Here is an 18,517-nt window from a genome sequence, read left to right on the forward strand (position 1 = left end):
TTGCTTCCCAAAAATACTTATTAAGCAGTATTAGGAATTAAACCTACAAGAAAATATCCCTATATCTCTAGAACACTGTACAGACAGTCTGCTCTGTATCATACCAAAGCCTAAGGAGGAGGTTGGATTTTTACTTTGATGGCATCCAAGAAAAAACATTGCCCACAAAGAACTACTTCTCCAGGCTTGTAGACTTGAGCCTCATCATGGTGTCATATGTTTAAAAAAGAAAAATACAGCATCTGTTATGCAGAATTCATTTGGCAGACGGTGCTGGTCTGCGCTGCTGAAATATGACTGTTTCTTTTGGCTTTCAAGTCAATAGTAGCAGCTGATTTGTTGTGAGCTTGGGGGGCTCCTGCTAAATTCCTTTGCCGAGATCTCAGACAATCCAGCGCAGAGCTGGAGGGCGGCACATGCCTGTAACGCCTACACCCACCGAGAAGCTCTTCCAGGCACGGCTGGATTCACGATCACGGAACGACCAGGACCGGGTCAGTTGCTGCCGAGTTGAAAGAAACTAAATCTTGTTCTATGCACAACTTTAAGCCTACATTTAATCTTAAATTACAGTATAGACATTTTTCTCTTCTCCTTGCTGTCCTTCTTATTGCAATTTTAACCTTATTATTATTATTATATTTTGCCGTTTTAGAGATTTACCCAAAGCAGGCAATTACCACTGCGTAAAATTCTCCACTTGCTTCATTATCCTTTAGTCGGAATGTGTTTTATTTTATTAAATGGGTGTCGAATCGAATTAGAAATTCCATCCGCTTCCTGGATGTTAGTCTTTGAATTCGTTTAGCCAGATGTCAAAGGAGCCCGGGTTTCAATCTCAACAAACACTGCTCACGTTTACGCTTCCTCGAAGGAGAACCAGTCTGTAACTTTAGAGAGAGGGGGGGAATAAATCTCTTTAGGGCCAATAATGAAAGATGCTTGATTCAGACCAGACTCGGTGAACTGCGATTGGATGGAGCCGTGCTCCGCGCTTTCCCATCAGCAGTAAGCTGATCTCAGAGACGGCTAGAGTTCCACGTGTGAGCGCTTCGGTTCGAGTTGCCCTTCCAGGAGGCGTTTACTAGGAAAACCGAAAAGCTCCATTTGCTTCCTGCGATGGAACTTGGAAAGATGCAGTGGCTTCACCACAGTCCATGTTAATGTTAATGTTTATCCAAAAAATTTCTGCAAATGTCCCAAAAGAAATTCAGCACGATTAAAGCTAAATTTGACAATTACTATTGTTTTTATTATGTTTGCCTTTTTGCCAGCAGGGCAGTATATCGGCAAGAATCTGGCGATATGATACGCATCACGATACATACGATATGTCGCGATACATTGCGAAACTGTGAGCAAAGCGATATATATTGAGATATTTCTCAATTTAGGAATAGGATATCATTTAAGGAAAGTTGCCATCATGTGCAAATCTTAGCAAAAAAATAAATAAATAAAAAATCCTATAACCAGAACACAGTCTTTCTTTGCCTGACTGCATTCTCTACCTTTGTAGAATAAATCATTTTATATAACTTTAATAACTTTCTTACTCTTTATTTTTCCCCTACAATTGCAGCTTTTAGATGTAAAACACTAGTTAGAGCTCAGATCATGCTTCAAATATTAGCCTAATACTAACTCTAATACCAATAATATAATACAATCATCATCGATCCCATGTGTGCATATGTTCAAAAAAAATCTTTTGGAACTACAAGTGCAACCTAGAGTTTGCACAAAGCCTCTTTGGGTGTAGGTGGATATCAATGCTAACATTAGTAGCGTACCCTTATGCTAAGACCTGTCATTGTTTAGCTTCAAAGATAAGAAGACTGCTATTTGTCATGCGGTCGAAACAACTGGCATGAATCTTTTTATTCAAAATATCGATATATTGTGTTTTATTGAATCGATACAGTTACAAAATATTCAATCCAGATATTGCGATGCTTACTTGTATCGATATTTTCTCACGCCCCTATTTGTCAGCATATCTGCTCACATCCAGGGCATATTGTAAAATCCTAATTATGAGTCAATACAAGATTTCTATCTATGGACTAATTACACATGGTAAACCCGAAGACAGCACTGATTCCTCTTCTTCCACTGCTAATCTTGCACCATCACAGAGCTACCTGAGCCCCTTTGCAGGTACGAGAGTAAATAGATTCGGGTTATTGGCTAGTTCTGCTCCATCTCGCTCACCAAGATGCCTAGAGTTCATCCTGCTCTCTGAGACTCTTGACTGTGCATGGCTGTGGCATTTTTGGAGCTCAATCTAGCAGTCACAGTGTGGACTTCTTCCCTGCGCTATTCTGGTCACTATAGTAACCATGGCATTGAATTAAGAATAAAAACAAATACGAACAACTGTGTAAAGATAAACCGAGATAAATACAGATAGGAAAAGGATCAATTTAGACATGTTTAAAAAAAATTCCACATGCAGTAAATGTGAACAGAAATTGTCCGTCTGATGCCCATTTCTCTTAAGGGTTCTCTCAGTATTGGCTGGGTTTAAATTTTTTATTTTTTTTTAATTTAATTTGATTTAATTTTGCTCTGTTTTTATTTTAGGTTGTTTATTTACTGATCGATTTCACTGTATTATTTATGATTTCATTTTTTCCATTTTTTTTATTTAATTTTATTTTCCAGTCAACTAAAACTCCTGCTTGACTTATCAATTTTAATGTATAAATATAATTTTTGTGTATTCGCCCAAAATTTTTGTGTATTCGCCCAAGTTTGCATTTAAACTCTATAGGAATTACTATTACGTCTTAAAATAATAAGTCTTAAAAAATTTGTGTACTAACACTAACGATCTGTGACGGTATTTAAAAAAATGAGGCAGTGGTTTGTAAAAAAAAATAATAAAAAAAAAGAAAAGAAAAGAAAAAAAAGGGTATCCTGAATAACACTCAGCTTTCACTGACTGCAGAGTGAAGGATCTTCCTCCTGAGTTTTAGCCTTTGGCTATCGAATACTGAGGACGACAAGACTCGTTAATCAACTTACAAACACACACGGAGCGTGGTAGAGTTTTATTATCCACATCTCTAAACCACAGACATCTTGTTTGCACAGTGATTCAGTGCACAGCAGGTTGAGATGTTACACTGCAACACGACCGAGTTAATCAATAATCAGCCATCGCCCCAGAGGAGCTCCCTAAGCCTAAACAGATTGAAATCACAAGTTGCATGAGGCGTCTCTCACTCACACACACACACACATACCCACACCACATGGATTATTCTTATTGCGCAGGTGTTTATACATTAGTGAATTGATGAAAAGGCAGGAAATTTCAGTAAATCTATTTAAATCCCTTTTTATACAGGTAGTCTCAAAATTAAGATGGAGGTGTATTCTGATGATCCCATCAATACTTGAAAATATCTAGACATGGCCTATAAACTATCCATGAGTTTCAAAGAATAGTGATCAATATGGGGTATGTATACACCGATCGGGCATAACATTATAACATTAACAAGTGAATGACACTGATTATCTCTTCGTCATGGCTCCTGTTAGCGGGTGGATTTATTTATTAGGTAGCAAGTGAACATTTTTTCCTCAAATTTAAGGTGTTAAAAGCAGGAAAAATGGGCGAGCGTAAGGATTTTACAAATTGTGACGGCTAGATGTTTGGGTCAGAGCATCTCCGAAACTGCAGCTCTTGTGGGGTGTTCCTGGTCTGCAGTGGTCAGTATTTATTAAAAGTGGTATAAGGAAAAAACAGTGGTCCCCTCTTGAGTCTGGGTTCTCCTTAAGGTTTCTTTCTTATGCCATCTCATGGAGTTTTTCCTTCCCACAGTGACCACTGGCTCGCTCATTAGGGACAAACTTACACTTTTAAAGAACATCTTATTCATTCTTTATTAACACATTATCTGTGTACAGCTAATTTGAGACAATGCCCATTGTTAAAATACAATAAAAATAAAAATAAATTAAATCCTAATGTCATGCCTGATCGGTGTATATAAACTTTAAATATTTTTTACAATTTTGTCGTATCGACATCGTCAGATCAAAGAAAGAAGAAGAAAAAAAAAAACCTCAAACTTCCGTAATTCAGAGACCACCTGTCCACCTTTCATTTTCAGGAAGAATCTAAGACATGTAAATAGGTAAAGATTCTGCACCACATATACAGAAAAAGTGCTAATAACCTGGATTATATTTCAGAAAAATACTGGACTATTCATACTGTGAATAACGTATATAAGGGTATCGTAGTTCAAAGGGTGCCAATAATTCTGCAGATTTGATTAGTCATTTAAACCCAATGATCTCCTTAAGATAAAAAACATGCAGACGGAGGGGAGCAGGATGATTAAGAGTGAAGGGAAAAGATTCCAGGGACGGAGACTTTATCTTAGGTGATGAATGATTTATGGAGTTAAACAGAAATAGCTGTGTGTGGGGGAGGACTAAACGCTTCGTCTCCGAAATATTTTTCCCCTCTCTGTCCTAGGGAAGAAAAAAAAAAAAAAAAAAAACTACAAATAAAAGCTCCAGAATTGTCTAGAAAACCACATAGGAGTTCGACTGGGAGGTTCAGTCGTAATTGCAGTAATGCTTTAAAAACGCATTTGACTGTAAAAGACCCGATCTGTATGTTCTCCAGTACCGAGTTACAATCATTACGCCCAGTGTAGCGGCCCGGTGGTTTTGGACGAGTGTTCGCATGGGAAAAAAGCTCGCCGGCTCTTATCTTAACGTCGCCACACAATTAAAGGTGATATACTGTCTGGCATTGCATGCTGCTGTGGGTGTGCAGACAGTGCAGGTGTAGTGGGAATTTATTTTTAAGGTGACGTGCTGTAACTGAGCTGCAAAAGCTGCCCTGCTACAGCTGACCTGAGGCTTGTTAAACCATAGTCTCACAAGGAGGTTCGAATGTGCTTCATAAATATCAATACCGCCACATTGGGCTTGCTACAGTTGACTCAGCTGATAGGTTTTAACATAATTTACAAAAACTTGACCTTTGCTTCAGAGACATAGGCCATGTCCACACTAATACGTTCGAAAACGCATTTTTTTCTCTCCGTTTTGGCCTTCAGATACATTTGAAAACCGTTTTCATGTCACAGTGTGGACTGTGGGGGGAAAAAAAAGGAGGCTTTAGAAAATGACGACACCTTTCTAGTCACCTCTTGGTGCCTTTGATGCAGGTCGAAGCATCCTACAGTTTACTTATGTGCAGTTTTAAACGTTTTAGTGTGGATGGGTGCAGATTTAGTGTGAACTTTTGGGAAACTATTTAAAACTAAGCATTTTTAGTTTTTCAAATTTATCCGGATTAATGTAGACGTAACCATTTAAAAAAAAAAAAAAACGTCCAAACTTGCAGAAAAATGCTCTACATCAATGTCTGGAGTATGTAATTGTTACAGTTGGTAAATGCTGCCATTTAGAATATCGAATAATAAACTCACTACGATGAAAATTCCCTGAGGAAACTTGAGAGGAACTAGACTCAAATAAGAACCCATCCTCCTCTAAGTGACAAAGAATACTCCTTCATTAGAGCTTCATTGTCAAGGTTATCAACTGATGGAATCTTAAATACAAAACTGTTTGTAGCAATGGTAGTCCTAAGCCATTGTAGCAGAACTGTTTATATTAGTTGCAGCCCAAAGTGATCTACAAAGTTCTTCAGTGGTTCTTTCACTGTTATTGTGGAAGTAAAAGTGGTACAGTAGCATCCACAGTAATCAAAGGTTTTTAGCTGTCCATGTGGCCCCATACAAAGTGGTGTCCAGCTGTTAGCAATTATGAACTGGTTTCTTTTACATTCTGGTATTTTCCACCCAGATTAATCAATAGTTTTTGGGGGAAAGGAAATCATGAACACAGTATCTATTAGGGAAGTGCATCTCCATAAACGAGGTTGATGCTATTCGCATCTCCATGCATAGCAGGCAATACATTAAAGATACATATGAAGCAGCTACCAATGTGCCAGATGTTCTTTTCCTGTTCTGTCTCCAGGAAGTTACAGCTCTACCTCTGCCATGTTAATCTGTATTCTATGTGACTCTTAGGATACGCCTCGGTCTCTGTAGTGTTGTGATACATCATTCACGTAACAGCAGCGGCGCTGAGAGAACGGGATCAAGAAACGGTTTAGCGTCGAGAAATCGATCTACATATCAAATATCGGTCACAAATAATTGGTCACTTTCTAACTAATAAAAGTATAGCGCATCTACTAATAATGATATGTAAATAAATCAGTTTTTTTATGTCAAAAACAATGCATCATGATGCAAATCCCAACTTGTATCCAATGCACGATAAATTGATGCATCACATCACATTAACTTTTATGTCGACGCACAAATGCGAATCGCTGAATCTTACCGTCACTACTATATTTTTTTGGCTTTGTTGCAGTGCATCTCAATTCATCACATTCCTACTGTTTGTCACATATTAACAAACAAACAAAAAATTCTAAATCACCCTATAACCCTTGTGTTCTTTTTTTTTTACTTTTCTCATCATGGAGTGATGGCCCTCAAGTCACATTCCCACATACCAAAGCTCAAGGTAACAACTGCAGCTCTGATTCTCACTCCTGACTTTTGATGAATCGGAACTTTCCGGACCAGATCTCGAAGAGCGCTGCTCATAAAATAAATGAGGCCGTGTTGCTCTTTTGCTTCTGTTTTGAAACAAATGAGCCCCGCCATCAATGCTCACCTCTCAACAAACCGTTTAATCATCTTCAGCAGCTGCTTTATCAGCCTGGAGGTGGATCCACATTCAAACTCATCTATGTGCAATGTTGATGTTCCACCAAGAGAGTCAGTGTCAAGAATTTATTCATGAATGATGCTGTTCAAGCAAGAGGCATGTATTTTTGTCAAATCGTTTAAGATAAGAAACTGGGACAGCAGCATAGAGAAAGCTAGAGAAAAGACTCAATGAAAAAAAATCCCAATACAAATTCACAATATACAACACAGTATTACAATACAGTGAAACCTTGATCCTCACGACTTTGACACCCGCGACCTCGCAAGTTCGTGACTTTTCATTTGGAACCGGATTGAGAGTAACTCACAAAAAAATCTAATAGTTGGCGAGAAGCCATGAGTGGCTTTAAGGTTCGGAGTAACATTTCAAAACAGAGTTTGTACTAATAAATTACATTACATGTTTGAAAAACTATTTTATTATTGTATTATTCATTTAAAGTTGTACCGTATTTTCTGGACTATAAGCCGCTACTTTTTTTCCCCACGCTTCGAACCCTGCGGCTTAAACAACGAAGCGGATTATTTATGGATTTTTCCTGGGTTTTTCCCGGTTTCACAAACTTCAAGCCAAAAAACTGAGCACCAAAACATTAGACCAATGAAATTTCCCAACCGGTTCAGGTGAACCACTAAAACTCTTTATATTATATCAAATGCGCTCCCACTGAATCGGGCCGCACCACTTCATACATATGGATGGAGGTTCCTCTGACGTTTGACCTGCCGCTCACTCGGACTGTCAACAGGAAATGCGAATCATTCGTCACGCTGAAAACAACCGGGCATGGAAAAACACACTTCACCTGTGTTCTGAGCTGCACGGCATCGGGAGAAAAGCTTCACCGATGGTGATTTTTAAACGCACGACGATGCCAAAAGAAAAACTCTCGAGAATAATTGTCGTGAAAGGAAGGAGGAAGACAGTGAACAATAACTTTCTTGGTAGTCACTGTTTAGATACAAGCCGTTGTAACGCGTTGAGTCTGGGTCAAGGGATAGCTCGCTAACTCCAGTTGCAACAGAAATCATATACGCACAGACAGGTTTCCAAAACTCGGGTTTTTTATTTTTCTTGGCAACAGCGTTACGGGTTAGTCAAAGAAACTTAGAAATGAGCATCAGAAAATAATAAGGACATATTCCTCGGTCTTGCACACATGCAGTAATACCGGAAAAAATGAGGCGGCAGGCTATTCCCAAAATGCCGCTCTGCTCTTAAAGGAGCCACAAAATATTTCACCCGTTACACCATGTAACAGACACTCTCTTTCATTAAAGCCTGTGTAAAGTTCATTCGTTTCAGTGTAGACAGGTGCGGCTTATTTATGTTCAAAATAAAAATCTTTGTAAAATTCAGTGGGTGCGGCTTATATCTGAGTGCGCTTAATAGTCTGGAAATTACAATATTTAAAACATTTATGACAAGTAATTAACAGTGGAAAGGCCTGTGAAGCAAACAGACCTGGCTGACGACCTCAACACCCTCAACTGCAGGTTTAAGAACAATATCTTTACACCTCTCATCCAACCCAACCCACTGCCCGCCCCATCACACCTCTGCAAACTCCTCCAACAACTCCTCCTAGCACTCACGATCTGTGAAGAGGAGGTGAATTGTCTCTTTCAGAGACAGAAGAAGCTCCTGGCCCAGACGGTGTCTCCCCCTCATCTCTCGAAGCACGTGCTGACCAACTGGCTCCTATCTTCACCCATATCTTCAACAGATCACTGGAGATGTGTGAGGTCCCCTACTGCTTTAAACTATCCACAATCATCCCAGTCCTCAAAAAAAACCAGTATCACTGGACTGAATGACTACAGGCCTGTCGCTCTGACATCTGTTGTAACAAAGAACTTTGAGCAACTGGTATTGGCCCACCTAAAATCCGAACAGAACAGCTGCTGGATCCCCTACAGTTTGCCTACTGAGCAAACAGATCGGTGGATAATGCAGTCAACATTGGGCTTCACTACATTCTGCAACACCTTAAATGCCTAGGGTCATATGCCCGGATTTTGTTTGTTGACTTCAGTTCAGCTTTTAATACAATAATTCCATAAATTTTCCACTCGAAACTACTAAAACTCACAATACCCCCTGCTATCTGTCAGTGGGTCACCAGCTTCCTGACAGACAGGAAACAACAAGTAAGACTGGGAGGTATTACCTCCAGTATTCCGGACAGTCAGCACTGGCGCTCCTCAGGGATGTGTCCTCGCCCCACTGCTACTCTCCCTCAACACTAATGATTGCACATAAAGTGACCCAACTGTTAAACTCCTGAAATTTGCAAATGATACTACGCTCATCGGACTCCAAGATGGCGACGAGTCTGCATATCGGCAGGAGGTGAAGCGACTGGTGCTACAGGCTAGAGCTAAAACTGTGGCGATGATAGTGGACATACCCCTCAACAATAATCCCCCTCATAATATCCAACAGCCCTGTGCCATCTGTGGAGACCTTCAAGTTTCTGGGCACTACCATTTCCCAAGACCTGAAATGGTAGTCCAACAGAAACTCCATTCTCAAAAAGGCCCATTTCTACGCCAATAAAGAAAAGTATGGTCTGCCACAGGAGCTGTTGATGCAGTTCCACACTGCAGTCAATGAATCTGTCCTGTGCACATCCATCAATAATCTGGTTTGGAGCAGCAACAAAACAGAACAGGAACAGACTGCAACACACAGTTAAAACAGCAGAGAAAATCACTGGTGATCCTCTGCCCACTCGCCAGGACTTGTACCATACAAGAAACAGAAACTGGGCAGGAAAAATCACTACTGACCCTTTGCACCCTGGACACAACCCTTTTTTAGCTCCCTCCTACCTTCTGGCAGGTGCTACAGAACTCTGTTTACCAAAACTGCCAGACACAGGAACAGTTTCTTTCTCCAGGCATTAAAACTCACCATAATTATATTGCCTGCTTCATATCTATAACTACTGCATTATCAGAACTGTCAGTCATTACATCATCCATATATGTTACTCACACTATTGCTGCTGAATATTGTACAAAGTTCCAAAGTAACTCTTTATCGTACCTGACGCACACTGTTATTTGCACTACCATGCACTCACACACTTTATGTAAATTACTGATCTGTCATGTCCTTTGTATTCCTATTTAATACTCGTACTGTATATTGTCTTTATTGTCTCATATAGTCTGTTTTCTCTCGTATAATCCGTGCTAAATGTATAGTGTTATTTATGTCTGTACTTTTTAGAGTCACTAACAGCTGGAACCAAATTCCTTGTGTGTGAACACACTTGGCCAATAAACCTGATTCTGATCCTGATCTTTTCCCTCTTTTTTTTTGCACTACAAAGGCCTGATTGTGAAAGGGTCATGTGTTAGAAATAAGAAGGCACTTAAGTTAATTGATGATTTACTGTCTGTCTGAAACAAAGAAATAAATTTAACTATTTGTACCATGCTGAATTGAATAGCATCGTATTGCATTGAATCACATTGTGTTGCTTGAAATCATATCCCACTGCATCGTAATAGGGGGCGGAATTGTATCGCATTGGTAGCTGATTTATATGTACCTTTCTTGTATTGTTGGCTATATATCGAGATTTGAATCACATCGGCCTCAGTTATGGAGATGCACATCCCTAATATACATTCACTTGAACTATGAGGCCCAATCCTCTTCCATCCCCTGTGCACAAAGCCAACTTTGGTTTACATGATTTTCAGTAGAAGATCTTGCGTGACCCTTGTGGATGAATGAGCACCAATCTATACAAGCACACTCCAAAATCTTGTGGAACATCTTTTCAGAAGAGCGGAGGTTATTACAGCAGGAACTAAATGTGAAACTTGATTGTCAAAATTGTATGGTTGGGTATCCGCAAACGTTTGTCCGTATACTGAAAGAAACCTTGAGAGAACCAACCCTTGTGTTGGTGCACCGAATGCTCGTGCATTTTGTTCCATCATTTTTGAGGATGTTCTTACTTGGAGACTGATTTTTGATATCCATCATGCATTGAATCTCACAACACACACTTGTATCACTTTGGTAACTTATGGTAATAAAGAAGCATCCTTGAAGCCTAACATGCTACATTATTCATCTATTAGTCTTCAGTAACCACAGAACAGGGATTAAAGTGAGGATTCTGTCTACCACACTGCATTAATTAGTAGAAATGTCATTTCTTTGCCTTTTGAACATGCTTTTTAAGGTTAGACATGTTTCTGTATCGAGCTTTGAATTGGAGCAATTCTGTATAATCCATGCAAATGTCTAAACGCAAGAGAACATTATAAAAAAAGGCAGAGTATGAGAAGCTATCTGGCTGGTCATTTGTGGAAATAAGGAAACCAGTGTGGGCAGTGCAGTGGAACTCAATCCGAGTCACTATAAACATAGACACTCCCACACACGACTAGGCGGTGAGGAGAACCCTCTGCAAGAATGACTTCACTGTTTATGGCGAGTTGCTGTGGCAGCATGTTTTATAAGGTGGAAACCATAAAAACCTACAGTTGAAAGCCTTCCAACTCTCAACGCTTCTGCTGAAACAAATCCAATATGTCAAGCTGGTCACCTTAAGCTTCTGGCTTAGTCATGGATCCTCGATGATTCCTAGGCTGTAAACTTCAGCAAACTTCTCACTTTGTGTCGATTTCACTAGTGGTGCTTAAACTTACACCCACTTCTCAAATTCAATTCATTATTTACAACCGGAATAAGCCTGCGGGAGCACAAGAGCTCTTTCACTGCATAAAAAAAAAACGCCCAAAAAAATATGCATTTAAAAAACTATGATAATCGATTTTTACCAAACGAATTGAAACAAAATAAAGCGTAAAATGAAAAAGCAAAGCAAAATTAAATTGCATGTCTTTTTTAGTACTCAAAAGTCAGTGCAAATTAAAAAGGCATTCAAGAGGCATGACACAAAAATGAAAACTAACACACTCTTCTTCTGTAAAATGATGCATTTGAAATGAGGGAAAAAATTATTGTTAATGCACAGAGATTGGCCTGTATTGTAAAGCTCACACATTAGACAAACCTGCAAGCTGAAAAGAGGGAAAGAAGGTTTTTCCATGAAAACATTTTAATCCCAGAACAAATGCAAGTGTTAGTTAAAGTTTTTGCTGCTTTTCTTCATCTTCAGCTCTGCTACCTGCAGCTCCACCTCCTGTCTTTTACTTAATGCCACTGTCTCTAAACCATACAACATCGCAGGTCTCACCACAGTCCTATAAACTTTTCCTTTCACTCTTGCAGATACTCTACTATCACAAATCACTCCTGCTATCACTCTTTTCCACCCACTCCACCCTGCCTGCACTCTTTTCTTCACTTCTCTAACACACTCTCCATTACTTTGCACTGTTGACCCCAGGTACCTGAACTCCTCCACCTTCTCCACCTCTTCTCCCTGCAACCACACCACTCCACTGCCCTCCCTCTCATTCACACACATGTACTCTGTCTTACTCCTACTGACTTTCATTCCCCTTCTCTCCAGCGTGTACCTCCACCTTTCCAGGCTCTTCTCCACCTGCTCCTTATTCTCACCACAAATAACAATGTCATCCGCAAACATAATAGTCCACGGAGACTCCTGTCTGACCTCGTCCATCAATCTGTCCATCACCACTGCATACAGGAAAGGGCTCAGAGCCGATCCTTGATGCAGTCCAACCTTCACCTTGAACCAGTCTGTTGTTCCTACTGCACACTTCACTGCAGTCACACTGTCCTCATACATGTCCTGCACCACCCTCACATACTTCTCTGACACACCTGACTTCCTCATACAATACCACAACTCCTCTCTCCACCCTGTCGTACGCTTTCTCTAAATCCACAAACACACAGTGCATCTCCTTCTGACCTTCTCTATACTTCTCCATCAACATTCTCAAAGCAATAACCATCAATTTAATATTTATTACTATTTGTGGTTTTTCAGTTATTATGAATGAAATTAAACAAGGGCTATGAGCTACCAAGATAAATTTTTGATCCATTTTCATTTCAGGATTATTTTAAAGTGATGGTTTGAAACCTATAGTGATCGCCGCCATCTTTTAGCACCACATGACCGAGTCTAATGATGAAAAAAAAAAGTGGCTAATACTGTAAAACCCAAGTCTCGGAGCTTCATCTTCAAAGAACATGAAACAAGCTGAAGGTTCACCTTAAATTCCCAGTGTTGCGATGGAACTCAACCCCAATCAGGGTGAGGAGTGGAGTGTGTGTGAGGTAGATGACGGCAAATCCTATACACACACTGGCTGTGCAGCAGTAGAGAAGGTTAGCTTTCTCTGTGTGTGTGTGTGTGTGCTGTATTAAAGGTGACAGGTCATTGCTCCCAGAGAGCCCTAATGGGGGCCACGATGGAAAGCACAGGACATTGATTAAAAACAAAAAAGAGCAGGTCTATTTAAGTGTGCATGAGGGGTGATTAACTCACCTGGAGCTGCTGGCTGACAGCTAAAGGGTCATGAGATGATAGAGAATGATGATGGATTATGGAGGACTGGGCTTAATGCACACTACTATTTCCACTCAGTTTCACAGCCGGGACGTTATATATGTATTTATGAAATGGATAGCGAGGCAGAGCGAGTCAGAGATGAAGGAAAGGCAAGACTCAGACAAAGAAATGGAAGTGAGGAAAAACAAGATGGATCACAACAGACAGGTTACTGGCACAAATAGGTAGAATGCCAGGGTTGAATGAGAAATGAATAGACAGAAAAACGGAGGCTTATTTTTAGGAATTTGTGTGCTTTTTTTCTTTTTTTACCATGTCTATGAGACTCTCTTGGATGCGGTTGAGTGTCGTCCTCAGTCTACTGCTAATCAGCCCAAGTCCGGATGATTCATACTGCAGCAAAGAGACAAGAACAACACGCACACAGTTAGAGACGCGGACGCTTACTCGTTACTTTTCAACAGCGCGCACGCACGGTGGAAAGCCCTTCGCGCTTTCCTTCGAACGCAATTAGGACAATTAGAGCGCCGAGGCCCACCCACATGGCAAAAAAAGGACACGGAGATCTGATGAAATCTTTGTCATGACTAATCATTTAAACCATTTCAAACAGCTCATGGACAGTGTGTGTGGATGGATGTGTAAATCATCCATCCATCCATCCATCCATCCATCCATCCATCCATACAGCATTTGGCAGATTTTCATATTCAAAGCTGAGCCCATAAATTGGTAGCTTGTGGGCTCTGGGATTTGAATTCACAACTCTTCGTGGAAGGTTGTGAATTCAAACCCCAGAGCAGTAGTCCAACACATTATCCACTGAGCTACCATTTTCCTTATCTATCCATCCATCCATCTATCCATTCTAATAATACCATGTATTATATATTTATTGATTCTAATCCTAAATAAACATTTGCATTATTATTACTATTATTGGTATTTCTGTATAAGTTACGATCTGCCAAACCAAAACTGACCACAGCCTGATTGCAAACATCACGCCCATTATTAGGCACATCGAAAGAGGAAAACTGGAAATTTGGAAATTTACGAGAGCCACACGAAACCATGGTGTTAGAAAAAAATCTTCATAACACAGAGAACAAAAAAAAAAAAAAAAAAAAAAAACACGCAGACGGGATCAAAAGGCGATTTATTGCTCTTGCCTGCCAAATGGAAATGTTTCTGCATTACAGACTAGCCATTCTTTTCAATTGTGTGTTCACTGCTCGGACCGAAGACATTAGCGCTCTTTAAAGAGGACAGACAAAACAAATTGGGACATAAATCTCACTTAACTATCATCTTTGGCTGCTAAAACGTTCTCGCTTCTCACGCGTTTATACTAGCGGACGGATCATCTGCGCAACACTTGAGCAAACGCTGAGGCTCTGACTGCCTTAAAGCCTGTAATAGCTGTCATTTAACAAGTTGAAATAAACGGCAAAAACGTGGGATTAAATAGGAAACGCGGATTTAATTAATAAATGTAATAAACAAATATGCTAGTAAGGATTTCTCTGTGCAAAGGCATCCTCGCTAGTATACATCACTTCTGAAGTCTCTGAATCCCAGGACTGCTCACGTTCCATGAATAAATCACTCATGATCAGCTGCTGCCTCTGGCTTCATCATTGGGGATAAAACTATTGATTAAAAATGTATATTGCTATTAGATTTTTTTCCACAAAACTGCATTATGACACAAAGTGCTTTTAACAGCAGATCCCTGGATCCAGTTCATCATTAAGGTTTGTGTGTGAGGGCAAAACCTAAACACAGTAATAATGCAGAATGTGGGGAGATGCTAGCTTTGTGGTTAAGGCATTGGAGTTTGGCTCTCAAGGGTCTTGAGTTTAAATCCTAGCCACACCAAGCTGCCACTGCTGGGCCCCTGAGCAAGGCCCTAACCCCCATAGCGGCTCCGTATGTATGAATGAGATAAATGTAAGTCACTCTGGATAAGGGCATTTGCCAAATACCGTAAATGTAAATGAATCAATTAATAAATACAGTCTTACCAAGTCGGTAACGAATAAAACAAATAAAACATTAAATAAATGGTTCAAATAATAACAAAAATTTCGACAAACCAATAAAGAAGGGAAGAATGAAATCATACATATCCACACCAGGTAGTGTGTTTGATTTAAGGTGGAGACACTAACAGGAGAGGCACACTGCACTCTTACCCAGCAGCCCTGTCTTGGAGCGGCTAGACGGCTGCCTGAGCTGGGTGTGGATGGAGATGGAGAGTGCTTAAAGGAAAAAAAAAGATTGAATAAAAAAAGATTGAAAAATTTCAAAAACCAAAAGCAATTTGAAAGCAATGTTGAGCCATAAAGGTTCATCCAGAAGGTGTTGAGGTCAGAGCTCTATAGCAGGAGATCTTCTACTTCCACTGCTTTGTGCACAGGGGTATTGTCATGAAAATTTTCATGAAAATTTAAAGAGGTCGACAAATTTATCGGTTTTGCCGAATAATCGTCACCAATAGTTGATTGCTGGAACTATTGTATCGGCAAAAAATCCATACCGATAGTTTTTCCGGCTCTCGTCCGCTGCTGGACGGGCTGAGAAGGTTTCCGGTCATTACGAGAGCGGCCTCTAGAGGCGAATCACTGACGCCACGTGCTGTTTGTTTTTCACTGCGTGCTGCACGGAGAGCGCCATGTTCTAGTGGTCAATTAAAGCACAGCCTTTTCTTAACGTTTAAACAAATCTGAAAAAGAGCTATTCATTAACGAGACAGCTGCTTTAGCAGTAGTTTTGGACCGACTACGCTCAGCCTGGCATTCTGCCTGACTGCAAGACCCTTCATTGCCCCAGAGGTGATTCATTTTCTCCAGCGTGTCAGTGTTCCTCCATATCTTTCTCTTCTCTGTTCCTTCCACTCAGTGCCTTAGGGGCAAGTTATTAACTTTAAACATGCACTCCTCAGTGCTGAGCTCGATGCGTTGTTGTGCGGCGCAGCCGGTGTTGTGGGGTTGTACGAGTATTACAAAAGCTCACTCTCGGAAAGTTCTTTGTGTTTAAAATCAGTTATGCGTCACAGCAGGAGTGTGTGTGTGAGAGATCAGTCTCAGATGCATGTTAAATATGCTGCAGTCATGCTCCTCACTGGCAAATGAATTTCTTCCCACTATGTGCTGATGGTTACACAACAAACACTTCTGTTCTACCTGGTGCCAATGGGAGGTCATTGATGCAACTGATGCAGCGGGGCTTTAATCCTTTAATGTCTAACCTCCTCAGCCATACAATCTGCTTTATACAGATTAAACAATCAGCATTTAAAATGATTGTTTAATCTTGTAGATCTCAAACATTGGTGTTTAGCACCACGGCATGCTTACGGTTTATGCCAAATTTGAACTGCTCTAATACAAGATACACAAATCTATATAGTCCAATCAAACAAGACAAAATCATGAACAGGATGTATAAAACGTGTGGCTTTGCCTGGTTACATGATGTACAGCTGTTTTCACTTAAGGTGTCCTCACTTTAAATCAGTACTACTATACAAGTTGCACATTTACTACTATAAAATATATCCAAGTTTCATTTCTATAGTATTGTCACTGTGAAGATATACTACAATAGTGGCAGAAACGTGAGGGGTGTACTCATGTTTGTGATATACTGTATGTACATGCCCAAGATTTTTATCTCAAATTTTGAAAATTGTATTTTACTTTATACTAAATCCTTTTGTATTCCTTTATTCAAATTTTATTCTACTGTGACTTACGATGGAGATGCGTTCTGATGACACGATCATAACTTAAAAAATATATATACATACCAAGGAGCATTAAAGAATGGTGATCACTATGGGGTAGTATACTGTAATGTTAATAACTGAACAAATGACAGTACATAATTGACTAAAACAGACGAATTTAAAGTAGCGTACTGTATAAACTATACAGTATAAATGCATGTGGCAGCGGGCGCACGGACGAGCACCGGTTCTCAAGTGGAAGGCGGAGCATATGCTGCTTCTTTTGCCAGATACGTAAAATGCATTTGACAATTTTGTCATATCGTCATCGTAAGATCGAAAAATCGTAAGTTGACCATCGTAACTCGGGGACCATCTCTATTTACATTATTACTCTTTTAACTGAAAGTCATGAAACAGTCCTAGGAAAACAAATAAAATTTGAAATCAATTGACTATTTAACGGCGCTTGCAATGCCCTCCGTAACGCCGGTCACAAACCTGCTAACAACAAAACAGCCCTTAATAAGAGATGAGTACAGAAATCCTAACTTTCTTGTTTCTCGACTTAATTTTTCTGTGCATTCGGCATAAGGGCACGTTCTAGAGGCGGCATCATGGATAGTAACCAGAACCATTCGGGGCGGTGAGTTTAATGCCGAGATCATGACAAAATTATGCCGTGATAACGAGAAAACTTTTGTCATGTCGAGATCACGAGAAAAATCAATAGGAAATAAATATTATAATGGGTGGCATCTTAGGACTTCTTTAGATTAGTAAATATACTATCACAAACATTTTAATATAAACATTTCCTGCAGTTCAGGATGTTTTTTTTTCTTTAATGCCAATTTATTTAACCATTTTGGACAAAGAAAATGGAGCTCCTCAGAAAAGTCTGTCATTTAAATAAGTAAAAAAAAACCCGCCATTTTTCTATGAATTATACTAAATAAATAGTGAAATTTGTGAGCAGGAATCATGTAGAAATGAATCTCTTTGAACAGTAATGTCAAAATGAATGAATATAAGGGAAACATTTCCCACATGTCCAGACACTCGCACCTCCAATCTTCCTACTATGGCACATGACGCGTAGCTCGCTCTGATAATAATAGAGCATAAGAGTTAATTATGTTCGGGAATGCACCCACGGGAACGTGTCTACTGGTGTGACAGATTCATAAACGCGCAGTTTCAGTTCTGTGGAATAGGATGGAAGAAAAAAAAAAGGAGTTTGCCTTTAACATAAACACTGAATAATAATCAGAGCAGAACAATGATACTTAGCATAGAGTAGGTTTAACTGGTCATACCATGTCGTTCCGCCCGAAGAAGGTGTACACCGCGTACAGATAGTAGTCGAACAGCTGTGACACGCAGTGGATGACGTCGAAGGCGATGGGTTTTAAAATGTTCATCATCTGCATGTATTTGCCTGCCAAAGACAACAAGACAACTTTCAGTGCCAGAGTCTGTTAAAGAAAGGTGGAAACTGTAATAATAAT

The 18,517-nt window shown here is 39.9% G+C and overlaps 1 protein-coding gene across 3 annotated transcripts in view; it reads right to left on the reverse strand.

Moving 5' to 3' along the window:
* vps50 (VPS50 EARP/GARPII complex subunit) overlaps positions 1 to 18,517 on the reverse strand; it is a 189,661-nt gene that overhangs the window by 46,733 nt on the left and 124,411 nt on the right. For 2 of the 3 annotated variants that reach the window (XM_046834965.1, XM_046834967.1), the window contains exons 21-23: positions 18,326 to 18,447; positions 15,472 to 15,537; positions 13,586 to 13,666 (exon numbers count right to left, since the gene is read on the reverse strand). In XM_046834965.1, the coding sequence (XP_046690921.1) occupies positions 13,586 to 13,666; positions 15,472 to 15,537; positions 18,326 to 18,447 (269 nt within the window). The remainder of the gene's footprint in view (positions 1 to 13,585; positions 13,667 to 15,471; positions 15,538 to 18,325; positions 18,448 to 18,517) is intronic. The other variant, XM_046834968.1, reaches the window with a different exon arrangement.

This window comes from Silurus meridionalis, chromosome 22 (genome assembly GCF_014805685.1).
Source record: "Silurus meridionalis isolate SWU-2019-XX chromosome 22, ASM1480568v1, whole genome shotgun sequence".
Taxonomy (NCBI): Eukaryota; Metazoa; Chordata; class Actinopteri; order Siluriformes; family Siluridae; genus Silurus; species Silurus meridionalis.